General features: G+C 38.2%; 1 protein-coding gene across 3 annotated transcripts in view; it reads left to right on the top strand.

Annotated features, from left to right (window-relative positions):
- Positions 1-13,325, top strand: part of TMEM175 (transmembrane protein 175) — a 38,722-nt gene extending 25,397 nt beyond the window's left edge. For all 3 annotated transcript variants that reach the window (XM_051966108.1, XM_051966109.1, XM_051966110.1), the window contains 3 exons: positions 9,075-9,153; positions 10,762-10,900; positions 11,853-13,325. In XM_051966108.1, coding sequence (XP_051822068.1) covers positions 9,075-9,153; positions 10,762-10,900; positions 11,853-12,516 — 882 coding nt within the window. In that variant the 3' untranslated portion in view covers positions 12,517-13,325. The remainder of the gene's footprint in view (positions 1-9,074; positions 9,154-10,761; positions 10,901-11,852) is intronic.
- Positions 13,326-18,786: the final 5,461 nt, after the last annotated feature.

The following is an 18,786-nucleotide window of genomic DNA, read 5'->3' as shown; positions in this document are numbered from 1 at the left end:
TGAATATATAATCAGGACCTGAGTTCAAGTCTCAGACACTTACTGTGTAACCATTGGCAAATCACTTAACCTCTCAAAATCTGTTTCTTCATTGTAAAGTAAAAGTGATAATAATACTTGTACTACCTATCTCGCAAAGTAAAAAATTCTTTGCAAATAATACTGTATAAATATGAATTGTCATTACTGTTCAGTCCTATATTTTACTATGTCACGATCTTTTTTGGATCCTGATAATATTATAAAACATATTAGCTATCCCTCCCCCATAGTATGGGTTATCTACAAATCTGGTAATGTTTCCACTTCTGGTGCAGTGGAAAGAGCACTGAATAGGGAGTCAAAGGAAGTAATTATAATCCCAGCTCTACCATTTATTACTTATGTGATCTTGATCAAGTTAACTTTACCTCTGTGAGCCTCAGTTTCCTCATCTGTAAAATGAGGAGTTGAACCAGATGAGCTTTAGAGACCCTTCTAGCTTTAAAGCTCTATGTGATATTTCTTCAGACACCCTAAACATATTTACTAGCACAGGAGGAGGACACATCCCTTGGCCATTAAAATAGAGAACTTGACCCCCTTATTCTTTGTTCAATTACCCACTTCCTCTCCTATTTTCTAGTCCATATCTTTTGTTTATAGTATAACATGATTTTGTCAAATTTTCCTTACAGCATTCTTTGTCAAAAATAATTAGGTTAATCCAGCCTAACTTGTTCATGACAAAATCATATTAACTTTGTCTATGAAAAATTATCATCTTTTATTTTTATGTTAATGTGATTTCCCAACATATACTTCCTTTTATGTGCTAATTTTAGTAATTCTTGCTTACTTCTTAGTATTCACAAACCTTTCCTTTGTTCTAAATTTTTGCCTTAAAGTAGACTAAGCAATAGTTTCTACATTTGACAATATTCATTTTTTTCTGAAAATTAAGACATTTCCTTTCTTCCAAGGCATATTTCTTATTCTTGAAGATTTTTTTAAAGATCACCACTCATGGCATTGCCAGTTTCAGTGCAATAGAATGTACTTTGGAGAAGTAGATTTGCATAGGAGAAACAGTAGTGGATCTGGAATTAGAAAGAACTGAATCCATATCTTGCTTCAAACATATGCGCACTGTGCCTTAGTTTCCTCAGCTATAAAATGAACATAATAATAGCATCTATCTTTAAGAATCAAATGAGGGGACACATGTAAATGCTTTGAAAACTTTAGAGCTTTTTATAAATATTAGCTCCTATTACTTCCATCTTGGTCTAGTGTCTTGAACTTATTGATAACAGTTGGCTGTAGTCTTACATCTCTTAACTTCTCTCTGGTTTTCCTTTCTTACCAATCATTTTTAATCCATTTTTATTCCCCATCCAAAGATCATTCTTTCTGAAAGAGAAAATAGAAGAAAAGTGTTAAACAAATAAATCACCTTACTATTGGCCATTATCATAATCCAGTTTGCCCCAAATCAGTAGTGATCCAACCTCTTTTTTCATTGCTCTTTTTGATCCCATTGTAGCCTTTAAAAGATAATTTCTTTCCTTCCTTTGCTTTCACCAGTCTCAGCTCAATCTGAACTTTAATGCTCCTGACTCCATTCTTATAGGACCATGTCACTATTCTTTTGTATTTATCCTCATTTACCTGTTCTCATTTGTATTTTTCATGTATGTCTTTTAAAAATCTGAAATGATTGATGAGTTCCCCGTGTAGCCATTTTTCTCTTTAAATATTGCTCTTTTTCCTCCTCATAATAATATCTGCTTAAGTCTTCAAAATTTTATTCTTAAAAACTTCCCATCAGTCTTGGGACACCTTCCTTGGAAGAATATTATCCATTCAATCTCATCCATCCATCCATTCTCTGGACTCTTTAAAATCTATACCTCTGAAAAAAATCCAAATCCAAAAATTCTACTTCTGTGAACTCCTTAAAGTTTGCTTTCTTTGCTGGTCAGCACTAGGAATTTTTTAATGTCTTTGTTAATCAGACCCATAACCCCATCCAAAATATAATTGCCTTTCTATGAGATTTCTCACTTGAGGTCTCAACCTGTAATGCCTTATTCCTAATTGAATTAGAATAATTGAATTCTCTTCTCCTTTTCCCTACATCAGATTACAGTTATAGCAACTCCTCCATGGTCAGCACCTTTCACTGAATCCTGTAGAAGCTGGGAAAAAAATATCATGTTTTTCCATTTCCTTTTCTAACTACTATTCTTCTCCCCATCCTGTAGCTCAGAGAAACCTGCAGCAAACAAAACAAAACATTAGAAAAGTCAGAGGAAGAAAGGAAGAATTGACTCCCATCAATATGATTCTCATTCCCATAAATTCAGTCCTTCAATAAATCTATAATTTTGTTCATATAGATATTCCATTAGTCTGTCATTGTAGGATAGAGAAAGAAAAAGATCTACCTCATATACTAAAACCTCCTATTTCTTTTAGCAATGCATGAACACCAAGGGGCATATAGCTGTCCATCCATTATTCCTTATTGTTATTACATATCCAGCCCATTTTTGTTCTACTCATATATTTCTCTGGTAACATCATTTTCACTGATGCTCCTATTCAATTATTAATTTATACTGTGTTGTAACGTAATTATATACACAATGCAGCTCTCCATTACTCTTTAAGTGATTAATCCTCAGTTTCATTTCTTTAAAGACAAGTCTTTCCATGACTTATAGCCATAGATTATTACTAACAGTGTTAAAAAAAAAAAAAAAAGAAAGAAAGAAAGAAAAAAAAAAAAGATGGGCCTTTATTTCAGAAAGAAGTTTGTGGTCATTAAAATAGCTGCACAGTTTACCAAAAGAAATCCATTATCCTCTCTTCCTTCTATTTATTTCTGAGTCCAATTCATTGTTCGTTTGAAGTGTCTGATCCATAACATAGCCATCCAAAATGTATGTTATAATATGGACAATAGCAGTTTTTTTATCCACTTAGAACTCTTCTTGAATGATTATGGATATTATTTAAGAGAATCTGTAGTATTCTGGGGCTTAATGCAATCAGCCACAATGTCATCCACAAACAGAACATCTGTAAGATCTCACTATCCATGAGAAATCTTTCTTCATTTTGGACTGTCTGCTGGATATCTTTTATGGCAGTGGCAAATACACTTGGTGAGCAAAAATTTTTGTGTTTTAAGCTTCACTTGATATTAATGCTAAGAAGGATTTTAAGAAGTTTTTTCTGTTGTGTTTTTTCAAGTAATTTTGTACAATTTTGATGTTTATCAAAGATACCTTGGTGGAAGGCCTTTAAAAGGTAGTGTTTTGTACTGTGGAATAAAATCTACTATAAACTGTCTTGTGAAAGCCTTTTTGCATATCTTCATCAATAATGTACATGATGTATGAATAGAGTATTTTTATGAAAACTTTGGAAAGATGAAAGGATAGGAAGATGAATAAGTAGGGTTTTGTTGTTGACTTTTTTTGTAAAAATAAAATTTTTCCATGTCTCTGGATTTCTCTCTTTTTTTCTCTTCTCTTGAGAATCAACTTATCAGCATCCTCAGAACTATGTTATCTCCTGCAGAAAGAAATGGTCTTCCAATAGACATCTATTCTTTCTTTTTTTTCTTCAGTGGTCTTTTAACTTCCACATGCAGTATATCCGGGTCTGTAATATGAAGGCCAAATGTGATCCTTGATAATGAAAAAAAATGCTTTGAAAATCTTCACAGATATTTTCTATTTTTCATGTTTGATGTAACCATTCTAGTTTCACTCTGCAGTGTATCTGAATCTTGGATTTCCAAGCTTTCTTTAAATTTGTTTTCTGCTGATTATTAGTTTTATAAGATAATCCTACTCATAATTTTCTACCATCCTTTCTGATTTAACAAAGGTTTATTACCTTTTGCTACCTTATCTCTCTTTCTTTAGCAATTTGAAATATTTCAGTGCTTAACATTTTTAATTATTGAAATAGATTTATATCAGTTAATTTTTTTAAAGAAATGGTTATACTTTGTTTTAAAAACCTATTCACCTATTTCTCATTTTCCATTTTCAGTGATTTTAAATAGATCAGTTTTAATTATGTCATATTATTTCATCATTTTCATTCTTCTAAGTTTTGCATTAATTTTGATCTTGACCCTAATCAATAATCTGCCTGTATACAAATTAGGCACGGCTCCCATACCTGGAACATGTCATTTTTACTAAAATGTAAAAAATTCCAATTTTTGTTTCATTGTTTAGTGTCCACTATAAAAAAAAAAAAAAGTATTCTTCTTGATAAAAGTATTCATGATATATAGACATGCAGTTTCTGTATTGTCTTTTGAGTTTGGGGCCTCTCCTGTTTCTTCCTCCTTGACTTATTTTTCCAATTTATTTTTTACTGCCCTTCCCTTTACTTGCCTTTGCATTGAAGTGACCAAGTATCAAAGTATACACTGATTTAATTTGAAAGATTGCATTGAATTCTTTATAGAATTTCTCTACCTTCTCATCTTCCAAAACAGATGTTGGTCCATAAACTGCAGCTATATCCATGATATTTTTATGCATGCTTTTCATGAGTACTACAACATAAGATATAATGCAAATATGCAAATATCTCCATCAATAATGTTTCCTAACACCTCTGAGCACATGATTAGACCCACGCTGACAAAGCCTTTATTTTTTCTCCAAAGAGAAATTATGAGCTCTTTACCCATTTAGCTATGACTTCTTATTATGGTTATCAATAGCAAGAATAACAAGATTAATACAATTTAGTTCCTTTAGTAATAAGCCTCGTCACAGGACACCAGACAAGGACTTCATGTAGAGAGAACCAATAATGAAGTCTTTGTTATGAATGGTCAAAAAGGATGTGATTCTTAGCACGCTGTGCTTTCTTTTCCAGTGCTATCCCTGTAGAAGCAAAGGGGACCACATAGGCTATACAGGTTGCCAAGGCAACTGTTTTAACACACCAATCTGTTGAAGATGAGCCTCTCTGCAGGTAGCTAGACTGATCCTTAGAAAGCGTGGTAGAAGCAGTTCTAGAGCATGTACTCTCCTGTGTGGCCTTTAAGAACTCTAAAACAGAAGATAGGAGAGTTGGACTTTGTGGAGGCTGACAGGTACACCAGGTACCAGTGAACAGTCTATGGGAACACATCATGCCTACAGGGTCATCTTGTATATGATATATATTATAGATAGCAGAACTACATGCAGATTATGTGAAATACAATGGCCATAGGCAAATTCATGTTATATTACTGCTATTCAGCAGTCCAATAACTAAGCAGTGATAATAACTAATTTTTTTTTCATTTCCTTTTAAAAACTTTATTATGTATTTACTTTGGCACTTTTTTTACTTTTTGAATTCTGAATTCTTTCCTTCTTGCCTATCCCTCACCCATTGAGAAAGCAAGAAATGTGTGGTATCTGTTATACCTGTGAAATCATATGAAACATTTATATATTATGACTATTAAATTTCAAACATAGAATATGTATAACTTTTTGCTTTCTGGGCTTTAACCTATATAGTTGCTCAAATGAATGCTGTCATAACTCAGCTAGAGCAAAAAACCTAGACCCCAAAATATCAAAGATTCAAGAAAAAACCCCAAAACATGAACTATGAATTATTTAGGTGTCTAGCCTGACAGATCAGATAGGACTTTGAAGGCTTTCCCCAAAATATCCAATATGACTATGACTTATACTTTACCCATCCAGAAAGAAATTTTGAATATGGCATTTTTCTGCCTCTCTCTAAGAATAAATAAACATATTGTTGTTGAATTTTTAAAATAAACTTCTCAAATATAAGATGATGAAGGAAGGACTGGGTGATATGTCTGGAAAGATTTGAGGGCTATTAGGAGTGTCAGAGAGCAGCCAATAACACTAATGCAATATTGAGCAGCGTTTTAAGAGAAACATAATGTCCAGAACTAGCAAGATAACAACTGTGCTGTCCTCTACCTTGGTCAAATTGTATCTGGAGTATTGTATTCATTTCTGGATATAACATTTTAGAAAACACATGGCAATCAAAAAATGATGTCCTTGCTTTCATGTGCCAGAGACTGTTTGGTGTTAGGGATACAAAGAGATAAAATAAACAGTATCTGCCTTTAAGTAGCTTATATTTTATCATGCACTGGTGCACACGCACGCGCACATACATACACCCCTACCTTTTTTTCATACATATATTTTAATTCCTTTTTTTTTCTTTTTCTTTTTTTTTTGGCAAAGTATTTGGGGTTAAGTGACTTGCCAGGTTCACACAACTAGGAAGTGTTAAAGAAAAAAGACTTCACATAGAAGATGGCATTTGAATTTAACTTTGAAGGAAAGTAGAAAGCCCAGGAGAACCACTGGAGTTTATTGAGTAGAGAAATGATAGGCATGTGCTTTAGAAATGTTACTGGCAGGCACGTGAAATATGGATTGAATAGGAGAAAGACATGGAACAGGGAGATAAATCAAGAAGTATTGCAGTAGTCCAGGCAAGAAATAATGAATTCAACTGGGGTCATAGTCATATGAGATCTTATACAAGGTCATACAAGAGATGGGATATAGATATTTTGTTTAAAAAAGGGCAGTGTGGATGGTGAACCTCTTAAATTGACAACTTATGAGGATCAGATGAAGAGATAGCTGTCTTTAAGTATGTCATATGGGAAAGAGAATAGAATTATTCCACTTAGTTATAGAGGACAGAATTGGGATCAAATGGATAGAAGTGGCAAAGAGACATAATCAGACTTGGTGTAAAGAAAGATTTCCTAACAATGAGAGCCATCCAAAAGTAGAATGAGTTTCCTCAGGAATTAGTGGGTTAAGTTTCATGAAATGTCTTTATGATGAATGATCTCTTGTTGGGTATGTTGTAGAGGGATTTTTCATACTTTTTCAAGTATGCTTTGAATTAAATCTAAAATTTTATAATCTACATATGTAACCCTAATTCTCTTCTACACTTCTTTTTGCCATATAAGCTCCCTACTGGGTTTCTCTACTTAGACAGGCATCTCAAACTGAAGATATTCAAAATAAGATACCTTATCTTTCCCTTCAAAACCACACTCCTTATCTTTTCTTCAAATCTACTCCATTTCCATACTTTTATTTCTGTTGAGAATACTGCCATCTTTCCATTTATATAGATTCACAACCTGAATCTTTTTTTAACTTTTCTTTTTCCCTTATCTCCTTCAACCAGTCATTTACCAAGACTTTTTCATTGTATCTTCTTTCTGCTTTTCTACATTTGAAATGTACTCATCGGGTTAGCCAGACTGGTTTTTCAGCTCTTCCTTGAACATTCTATCACCCATTTCTTTGCTTTTGCAACAAATAGGCTTTCCCCCTTTCCTGAAACATCATACTTCTTCATTTCCACTTTCTTAAATTTCTAGCTTCCTTCAAGATTCAATTCAATCCCCAGTTTCCATGAAAACCTTTTCTTAATCCCCCCAACACTTTAAACAGTAATCTCTCCCCAGTAGAATGTAAATTCTCTGAGGGCAGGAGCTGTTTAATTTGTGTCCTTGCATTCCCTTTGCTCAGCAGTATCTTAAAGATAGGCATTTAGCAAATGTTTATTGAATGGAACATTATTATGTCTGAAATTGAAGAGAAAGACCTTAAAAACCAACTTTTTGAAAAATAGTATTTTATTTTTCCAAATACATACAAAGATAATTTTCTATTAAATATAACACCAATACTATTATGCTAATTAATAGTATAATGATCTCCTTGTTCTGCTCATTTCATTCAGCATCAGTTCATGTAAGTCTCTCCAGGCCTCTCTGAAATCCTCCTGCTAGTCATATCTTACAGAACAATAATATTCCATAACATTCATATACCACAATTTACTCAACCATTCTCCAATTGATGGGCATCCACTCAGTTTCCACTTTCTAGCCACTACAAACAGGGCTGCCACAAATATTTTTGCACATGTGGGCCCTTTTCCCTTTTTTATGATCTCTTTGAATGTAAGCCCAGTAGGAACACTGCTGGATCAAAGGTTATGCACAGTTTGATAGTCCTTTGAGCAGAGTTCCATGTTGCTCTCCAGAATGGTGTGGTCAGCTCACAACTTCACCAACAATGCATTAGTGAAACCAACTTTCTTTTGACAGAAAAAACTTGAGGCCTAGAAGAGCAAAGTGCCTTATCCAATGTCACTCAGAAAGTTAGTGGCAAAACCACTATTGAGATCTAGGACTTATTAAGGATTAGAACTCAATAAGATCTTCCTTCTCTTTTTAAGACAAGCAAAATTTTCTTCAGTGATCTATTTAAAACTTCTTCAACATAATCCATTAGAGTATTTCTACCCCAATAATATCTTAATTTTTATTTGCATTAGATTAAGAATGTATAAATGCTTTTTATTCACTGAGACCAAGAGCCAGTCTAGTGTACTTTCACCATTCAAAGATGCCCTACCCAGCGTTAAGTAGGGGAGTATGACACTCCAGCCTCAGGCCACCACAGTGCTTCACCAGATCAGTAATGGTAGCTCACCTCTGATAGAAAAGGCCACTTTCCTCCAAAGACAGTTTAAATAAAGATAGCAACACAGTGTATTGAAAGAATATTGACATTAAAGGTTAAGAAACCGGGGTTCTCATCCTAGTTCTGCCACTGACTATGGCAAGTTTCTTTGGGCCTGTGTTTCTACATCGATTAATAGAAAAGGATTTGGACTCGATAGGCTCGAAGGCCCCCTCAAATCCTGACATTCCATGGTTCTAGGAAATCCTATGTGAAAAATATGGAGGATCCCCTCCAACTTGGCCCACTTTGTACCCATCCAAGCACCTAAAGAATCAACCTGAGTCCTAAAGAATCAACCTGAGTAGCATGATTCCTCTAGATCCACTGGATCCTACCCAAAGAATCCCCAAACAAAACGTATTTGTACTTCATTGAATGCTTTAAATTCTGTGCTTTAGATACTATGTTTGGCCACTAGAAGCTTGAATGAAGGGACAAATACTATGTTAAACATCAGAAATGAAAACATGCAGCTAATGTATTTTTTTACTCTTCCAGTCTTACCTTCTCCTTGGTCTCGTCATCTTCCTCCCCTACATCAATAAATTCATCATGTGGTGCAGAGACAAACTTGTTGGTAGGTAACCCATGTTTCAGTGTAACTGATACCAGGTAACCCCTGCCTCTGTGTGTTCTTGTCAGCCACACCTTTGTTTCTGACTAAGGCAAGGTGCTCCTGTGGAAATAAAATTCTATTGGTGATAACAATTGATGTTTATGTAGCACTGCACAGTTTACAAAATGCTTTTTACAAGTTATTTCATTGGACTATTTGAGCAGCACTGGAAAGGAGAGAGGCAGGGATTATCACTCCCATTTCACAGACCAGGAAATTGAGTTGGGCTATAATGGACTTGGGACTCAAACTCAATCGTCTTACTATGTTTCCATTGCTCTTCTCAATTGCCCGGCTCTTAGTTTTACATAACACTTTGCCATTTCAAGGGCTTCCCATGCCTCATCTAATTTGATCCTTATAACAACTTTTTGAGCAGGATTAAAAGCTCAGGTCTTTTCACCCATAGTGCAGTGTTGTCTACCCCTCACTGTGTTCCAGAAGAACCCTGTGCTGAGCCCTGAGCTTGGGGAGTGAAAACTGGAACAACTAATGACTTCCTAGTGACCTCATTCCTCTGTGCCCCATTTGTCCCCTCTCTATGGAATCATTCACATTCCTTTAATCATTTGATATTACAGAATACTTTAGGTTTCAGATTTTTGTGAAATGTTACTCATCCCCTCTGCCCTCTGTGGCAGTTTGAAAGCAGATGGGTTGGGACTGAGTTATTCTGAAGGCTCTACCATTCTGATGCACAAGATTCACAAAGATTGCTATAAATTCTGATATGATAAAGATTGTTCTCGACTATTTGGCGTGGAACTGAGTGTTATTAGATTGCCATGAAGGGAATTTTGGACCTGTTTAACAAGCACAGCTCAGGATCTCAAGTGGAAAACAGAGTCACCAGGGCCTCACCTGAGCGCCTCCAGGCCCTCTCTCTAGGCCCCATACTGCACCGTTACTGAGATGTATCCTAAGTGGACACACAAAGAGGAGTGAGGTACCCTTTGACATCACTCTCATGAAAATGTGCACTCTTATGAAAATATCCCAAGGATAGCCAAGGATGTGCTAGACCAGCACTAACCAGTCTCAAAAGAATATATAGTTCAGTTTTTATTTATAATAATAATATAATAATTCCCCACCAATGGAGGGCACCTATCAATTTTTTAAAAGACAAAGTCTTACTTAGATAACAGAGCAAAAAAGAAAAAGCACTGAGCACAGACAGGCCTTGTTTCAAATTCTAATTCCAACAGTGCAACCATCAGCTAGCAAATTAGCCTCTCTGAGTGTGAATTTCTTTACTTGTAAACTAGGAATTATATTTTACTACATACTCCAGAGGATTGTTGTGAGAAAAACACATTGTTATCCTTAAAATGTTATATTAAAGTAAGTTATTTTTCTTCCTGAGTTGAGAGTAACCTGAGCCTCAGGATTTTTATTCTGTATCTGCACATTGGAAGGCAGACAGACAAAAACTACAAAGCCGTCTGGGGTGGGGTGAGGTGGGGTGGGAAAGAACCTGTTTGGCTGTGAGCTAGTACACTGGGATGGGGGTCAAGCTCAGCTTGGACTCATCCCTGTTGCTTAGCCCTCTGCTTTGTGCACTGACAGGTACCAAATCAGAAGAGCAACCTCAGAGCTTAGAGTTTTTTACTTTTAACATCCATGAACCCCTAAGTAAGGAGCGAGTCGAAGCCTTCAGTGACGGTGTGTATGCCATTGTAGCAACCCTCCTCATCCTGGACATTTGGTAAGGTTTTCTCCTGCCCGACCAAATCCTTGAAAGTTCTGTAAATACAGTGATATTTATATTTTTTACACACGGTAGCCAGGTTGTAATCGAAGCTAAGATGGGAGCCTTAGTTACCCTGATAATGTGGTTTGGAATTAACCTTGTGCTTTAGTTGTAACTTGAGTGTAGGATAATATCAGTGATCTTGGTATCCAAATATAAAAAGCAAAACTAGTAAAGTATACACGTTCTTGTGAAACCCAGACAGACTGCATAGGTCGGTAATTACTGATGGCCTATCATTAAACCTCACCTAAATAAACACCGTTAATGAATCTGTTCATCTTTAGTTTCTTGATACGCCCTTGGGAAGGCCAGGATTGTTGTATAACATCAGATCCACAGAATCTCAGAGGCAGCAAACTTCAGAGCTCGTCTAGCCTGGCCTCTGCCCAGCCTGGGAATCTTCATCCCAGTCTTCTGGAGAGAATGGGCATTTTCCTAAGATAAGCAGTGAAATGTGGCAGGGTTTTCTGGCTTGCAAAAGGGAGCTTTGAAGCAGAGGGCTTGCAGTTAGTCAGATGGGCTTTGGGTCTCTGGCAAGAACATAGAAAGATATCTGGCTTAACATTTCATTTGGGATCTCTAATAAGAAGCAAGTAGCAAGTTTCAAATTCAGTGTGTCACAAGACACTGGAGGATAGAAAGGAGGTCACTAGTGGCCAGCAACAAAGAGCCAGTCTACCCAGTGAGAGCAGGGCTGAGGGAACACTTGGATGCAGACAGGACCCTAGGCCAGTGACGCCGGTAACCAGAGCAAGAGAGGGGCTAAATACGCCTGTGACCCAGTGGTCCTGGATCAGTAACATTCCCCTTGGGAGGCTTTGGATCCTGTCACTCAGGCTGCTTCTAGGCCAGTTTTAGGAGACTCTGGTAGAAAAATGACCATCTTATTTTTAAATGTCAACAGTGAGGACAATGTCCCTGATGCCAAAGAAGTTAAGGAAAAATTTCATGGCAACCTTGTTGAAGCTCTGAGAGAATACGGACCAAACTTTCTGGCCTATTTCGGCTCCTTTGTAACAATTGGTCTCCTTTGGTTTGTCCACCACTCCCTCTTCCTCCATGTCAGAAAGACCACCCAGTTCATGGGCCTGCTGAACACGTTTTCCTTGGCCTTCATTGGTGGGCTCCCACTTGCCTATCAGCAGACCACAGAGTTTGCGCAGCAGTCCCATAGTGAAATCGAGAGCATCCGTGTCAGCTGCGTCATCACCTTTTTTGCTGGCATCTTCCAGTTTGCTATCTGGAGCACAGCCTTACTGAATGAGCAGGAGACCCTGCACCCCTTTGCCAGGTATGGGGGGAAGGAACATGCCTTCATGTTTGCCAAACTCGCCCTCTACCCCTGTGTCAGCCTGGTGGCCTTCTCTTCCACCTGCTTCCTGAGCGAATTCAGTACGACCATCTTCCACCTCATGCAGATCATCGTTCCTTTTGCTTTCCTCCTCCTCCGTATTCTTGTCCGGATTGCACTGGCCATCTTAAGGTCGGTGATCACTCTGACCAGGCCTGAGGAGACCCTGTTACAAGATGAGGAGACGAGACTGTGTGCAGCTGAAATACTGTCGTAAGCCAGCCTCTGCTGGAGGCTGGCCACGTGGGGCTTCTGAGAGCTCTGGTATCTTCAGAAACAAGGAGGAACGGCAACAATCTGCTCCAAAGTCAGTCGTTTGTTATTAGTTCTTTCTTTGTGGTCTTGTTTCTGTGAATTGTCACACTTTTGCTCTTTGCAAGATTCAGAGATTGGCACTTGTGGGAAGGTCAGAAGTTTTCCTTAGTGACCGTTTAAGCTAGTGCTTCTCCCAGCAGGATGAAATGGAATGGTGGGCCTACTAGTGGAGGAACCCCACTTATGAGCAGCTGCAGGAGGTTACGTGGACCAGCCATTTCTAGCTCTCCCTTCTCCTAGGTGAAGGACACGGTGCAGCTTGAGATCTACCTGAATTCTCCTTCATCTTTAAGCAACATGCTGAGTACCGCCCCCAAGCTTCCCAGAGTATGCAGAGGTACCCCAGGCCGTCTCCTGCTCTCTGACAGAGTGACAGCTTCCCACTGCATCACTCTAAGTGTGAAGTTTGCAGGACCTGCAACCTTGGTTCCAAGCTTTCCACAGAACTTATGTTCAACAGATGGGAAAGAGACGTGCTTACGAGTAATAGGTTCGATTGTGTGCAGGCTGCCTTTCTTCCTATGTCATATGCAATTGTGAAATTGCTGAAATGAAAGCCCTTAGCCGTGCTTTGAAAATCCTTAGGTTTTGTAAGTCTCTGTAAAGAAGACAGTGCCTCATTTCATATCACAGTTCACCATCGTAAGCATTGTCTTTGCTCTTTGTGTCACATCAGACTTTGTTGAAAAATAAAGTTAAATTCAATGGTAACATATCCTTGATCTTTATTACTTACTATTTCTTGATAACAAGAAAGCATATTTCTTCCAAGAACTTAGAACCTAACCAAGTCTGACTTTTTCACATTTCCTTTGCATAAATATAGCTCATTTCCAGCATTCTCACATCAAGCATTTTCATGATTGTTTAGCTCAGAAGACATTGAATTTTACTTTGTGCATGGAATATTCAAAGTTGGGGGTCCTACTGTGGAACTGTGGAAATGGATAGACCATGCAAATAAAGGAAGCATTCAGGACAAAGCAGAAGATGCTGTGTGCAATGGGGATGAGAGCGGACAGGGAGAAATAATGCCATGGATAGCTCAGGTTATCTCCCAGGACTAACCAAGAACTGTGCAAGGTTCAGAGGGATTTCGCTAGCCCTCGGCGCAGCTTCCCTGGCAAATGATTAACCCACCTTGCTGACCTCTAGGAAGCCCAGGGGTCCCACTCTACAGAGTGCTTCTCACCTCTAACATCTCTACTCCCTGGAGCTGCCCACTTCCTCCAGGACTGGCAGGGTTGTTTTTTTAAAGGCCCCATAAGCCTAGTCAAGTCTTCAGCCAGCCAGGGTCAAAATACAGAGAAAGAGATGATAGATGGAGCAATCATCAAACTCTGACTAAGCTCTGGGAATACCAATACAAACAAAAAGACAAACGGCCCCTGCCTCTGAGTAGTTTATGTTGTAATGGTGGGCAGGGGGGACACAAAAAGGGAAGCTAAAGATGGAAGAGAGAGGGAATACCCTCATGGGTGCAAGGTGAGATCATCCAGCCAGTCATGAGCTAAAGCTGATCTAAAGTGCAGCTACTTCCTCAAAGACCGTTTGAGGGAAGAAGCCCAGCATTATGGTGGGGGAGTCAGGGGCAGGCAGGCTGAAGTGAAGTCCCAGATGTCATTTTTCTTCACTCTGAGGCTTGGAGCTGGACACGTTTGGGTCTCATTAAAAAACTAACACCTTAACTCTTAGCTGCCCCTTATTTTCTGCGATCTCACCAATGCAGCGAAGAAACCCTCTATATGTGTTACATAATTATCATCATATCTAATGATCCAGTGTTCTTTGTGACCAAAACCTTCCTAGGTAAGACCTAGCAAAGATGTGGAATACATTCAAAAGAGGGTCAACAGATCCACTAGGACACAGGAAAAGGCATTCCTAGTGCACCATCACAATTCTGCTCCATAAGGTCCTCTTTCTCCCTCCTTTACCATTCTGCAGCTCGTAGAGGGAGCGCACCCTGCTTCTGTTCTATGCTTTCATTGGCTTCTTGGATAGAACCCTCCTACAAGCAGTTCCTGCCTTCCTTGCTTGAGACAGCAGACTAGATAGAGCACTGGGCGGGGAATCAGGAAATCCTTAGTTCAAACCTGACCTTAAACAATTACTAGCTGTGGGACTCTGGGCAAGTCAATTAACCTTCCTGTCTGTCTCAATTTCAACTACAAAATGGAGATGATAATAGAATCTATCTCCCAGGGTAGTTTTGAAGGTCAAATAACATGCTTAATTAGCATAGTATCTTAACACATGATATTAATTAGCGAATGCTAAATTAGTGCATAGGAGGAGATTAATAAATGCATGGTTCCTTCCCCTTCACCACCACCATCCCCCATAGCCTTATTTTCTTGTAAATTCATAGGGTGGCTCTTCTCTTCCCCCAGTGGGGAAAAGCTAAAAGGAGAAATGAGCCATTTTGCCCTATAGAAAGGAAACTTATTAGCACTAACAAAGGCATAATGCCATCCCATTTCTAAAGCCACATCCACCATGAGTTTATCTCTACCATACAGAACAGTAGTTCTGACCAACTGAAAGTCTTGATGACATGTCCCAGAGTTTCTGTAGGAAATGCTGCTCCTGACAGCTTATGGAGTTATGAATCACAGGGAGATGATTAATAGACATTTCCAGCCTCTTCTTTGTCCTATTCCCTGCTTCTACCAAAAGAGATTTTAGTTCCTACCAGTAAGCAGGTCCTAACTCTGCTCTCCTCAGAAGGAAGTGTAGGCACCAAGCTAGAATTATATCTATCTGCTCCCTTGAATATTATTTTGCCTAGAGGATGTAGTTTCCAGATCCTAGCTAAACTGGTCACTCTTAATTAATGAGAAAAAGAGAACCCCAAACTTTATATCTAAAGCTTGACTGCCTTCCCACCAAATACCAGTTCTATAATGAACAAATATAGCAAATTTATCAGAGAAAAGTATATATAGGAATATATGTATGTATCATTTTCACTCTTTTTGTTGTTTGCTTGCATTTTGTTTACTTTCTAATTTTTTTCCTTTTTGATATAATTTTTCTTATGCAGCAAGATAGTTGTATAAATCTATGTACATATATTGGATTTAACATATATTTTAACATGTTTAACATATATTGGATTAATTGCCATCTAGAATTCCATCTGGGGGAAAGGAGGGAAAAATTTGGGTCGCAAGATTTTGCAAGCATCAGTGTTGAAAAATTATCCATACATATGTTCTGATAACAAAAAGCTTTAACTAAAAAAAGGAATATATGTATGAAATAATACAGAGCGAAGGAGCACTCCCATTGGAAAGGTGGTATCTCAGCTCGATCAAGAGAGAGAGTCTGAAGTCTTACCAAGGGCAAGAATTCCCCAAGACTTCTAGTGTAGCAAGCTGGGAAAGGGGACATGATGGAGACTGCCAGCTCTGCTCATGTTGCCTTCTCTCCAGAGTTCTTTTCTCCCTCTGGCCTGAAGAGAATGTGAGGCATGTTTTCTCTCTCAGAGCTAGAATCTAGAGACTAAAGAACCTAAAAAGAGAAGACATTCAAATCTCTCTTCTCTCCATCTCTCACACTTCAAGGATGTTGACTCCAGATTTCATATAGGTCTTGGTAGCTTTCCCTAACGTGACTGATTTGGGGTTTCAGCTTGGAGTTTGGGGCCATAACTCTGGGCATAGATAATTGGTGGAAATACATTGACCTGAACTTAGATTCAGGAATCATACCCCTTATAATACAAGACCCGATGACTTGTCAGTAGAGTAGAGAGAAAAGGGCCTACTAGTTGACAAGATTACAATTGGTACCTTTCCGAGTATTCAGGAAATGATCCCTCTGGGATACTCCCACAGCACATGAACTAGGGAGTGGATGAACTGAGGGAAAGCAGCAAGGATTTCACTGGAGTAGTTTGGGATCATAGGCATGGGATGAATCAGGTTAGTTCCCTTTGGGGAGAACCCAAGTGTGAAAGCCACTAAATCTGAGTGGAACATTAGGAGTGTTACCTTTCACACCCACAGTGTGAGGCTGGGACTTTTACTCTGGTTTGTAACAGGACTTTCATAACACCATACTATACTCAGCTTCATTGTAAGAGAGAGGAAATAAATTGTCAGCCCAGGCCCCCAGCCACGGCAGATTCAATTCATCACCAGACAAATCACTATGAATCATTTCACTGAATCATGCTAACAAAACACAACTAACAGAAAAATCCTGCAATAAACCCTTTATAACCTTTTATAAAACAATAATCCATCCTTCCCTCAGTCCTCCACCAGTGGACAATAAGATGACAGATCTCTGGGGGGAAAGGGAAAGGAAATTTATGCTCCAAAGACAATGGAGAGAAGACTCCCTCAAGTTACTGCTTGATCTGTACCATCAAAAATAGTTCTATACTTCAGGAAGCAGTTTTCTTGAGCTTCTCTTAGAAACTTTCCAGGCAGTTCCTCTCTGCTTCAGCGGTCACTGAGAGAGGGTCTGCTTTTGCCACAGTTCACGAGAGCCAACACTACCCAATTTCAGTTGCGTTCGCTTCACTTCTATCTGCACAGCTGTAATTCCAGCCAAAAACCCCTCTGCTGTCCATCATCGCTTCAGCCGCTCTCATTCCACCTTCATGATTTCATGCCAAAGTCACTTCTCTGCATCCCATCCCTAAAGTTCTGCCTCCACAACCCCACTTCACCCCAGGTTGCCCACGGTTCCACTTCATGCCTTAAAATTATTTCTTCAGAGAAACATTCTTTTTAGATTCCGTCATCCTAGTCTATATGCCCAGGAACTAGTAGTAATGCGCCTTTAAAAACATTTCTTTCAGAGACTGCCCATAAGTAGGGATTTATTCACCACATTCTTTAGTCTGTATTTCTTTATATTTAATCAATGCTTTTATAAATGTAAATGTAAATTTGTAACTTTACATTCATTTCCAAATATATCCTTCCCTGCTCTCCTATCCAAGCCATACTTAGAAACCAAGTAAGAGGGGAAAAAAACCATGGTTGACAGTGTATGTAATAGTCCACATACATTGTCCCCCACCTACACTAAGAAGGAAGGAAGATGCATTTTTCAACTTTCTTACAAGATCAAAATGGATCATCATAATTTCATGTCATTCAGTTTCAAGTTATTGTCCTATTACTTTGTTATGCTCATGTACTTTTTCATGGTTCCGCTTATTTTACTTTGCATCAATTAATATGTCTTTATGATTCTCTGAATTTATATTCATATTTTCTGGGGGAATAATAATCCATTGCATTCATTTTATACTCCATTTTGTTCAGTCATTCTTCCTAATTTAGCATTCTTTGCTATCATATACACAAAAAAGTACTTCTCTCATTTTTTTAGCTTACCAGGGGATTTTCTTTGTTGTTTTTTAATCTCATTGAGGTATGCGTCTAGCAGTGGACTCACTAGGTCTTGCTTCACTGCTCTACTTGTCCAAAAGAACCTCTCAGGAAATTGCTATGAGATATTTCCTCATGTTTCCAACTCTGACTCCTCTCTGGATTAGAGTGAGTAATTTCCTTTTACCTCTTCCTGCTTTCCCACATTATTTTAATCTCCAATTGCATTTTTTTCTAATGCAACTTTTTTTGTCCTTTCAATTCCCATGATGTTATGCAATACAAATAATTTTCTTGAACTTTTAATAAGTCTTAAAAATGGCCTGTACTAGTGAGCCTTCTACCCCTATTCTGGTTATTCCAACAAAGCCCTTTTCTACTTCACACGTATTTTGTTATATCATTTTTTCTCTGAGTGCCTCTGTTGATCTGAGGTTGAGATTCACATTTTTCCAAGATCCACATACAACTTCCACCAAAATTAATTCAAAAAATAAATTATGTCAACATCATACCCAGCCTAGATCTATCTGTGCTATCAACCAAACTTACTTCTGCTCCTCATCCCTGTAGAAGTGGTACCTTGCTGTGGACATCAGGATAGAACAGTCGCCAGCGCTGCCATACTGGAAACAGGTACCCTGGAAAGTCTGTAATTATCAAGTCCGGTTCTTGAATATTCTTAGGGCACATGCACCACATAACTGCATCCCATTTCTAGAATCAAGATCCAAACAATGTTAGCAACTCTGCCTGAGAAGCTATTTCCTCATAAAAGACCATAATTAGTTACATCTTACCAATAATAAAGACTACCC

This window comes from Antechinus flavipes, chromosome 6 (genome assembly GCF_016432865.1).
Source record: "Antechinus flavipes isolate AdamAnt ecotype Samford, QLD, Australia chromosome 6, AdamAnt_v2, whole genome shotgun sequence".
Classification (NCBI taxonomy): Eukaryota; Metazoa; Chordata; class Mammalia; order Dasyuromorphia; family Dasyuridae; genus Antechinus; species Antechinus flavipes.
Note: the sequence above shows the minus strand (reverse complement) of the source record. Positions and strands in the feature narration are given on the sequence as shown.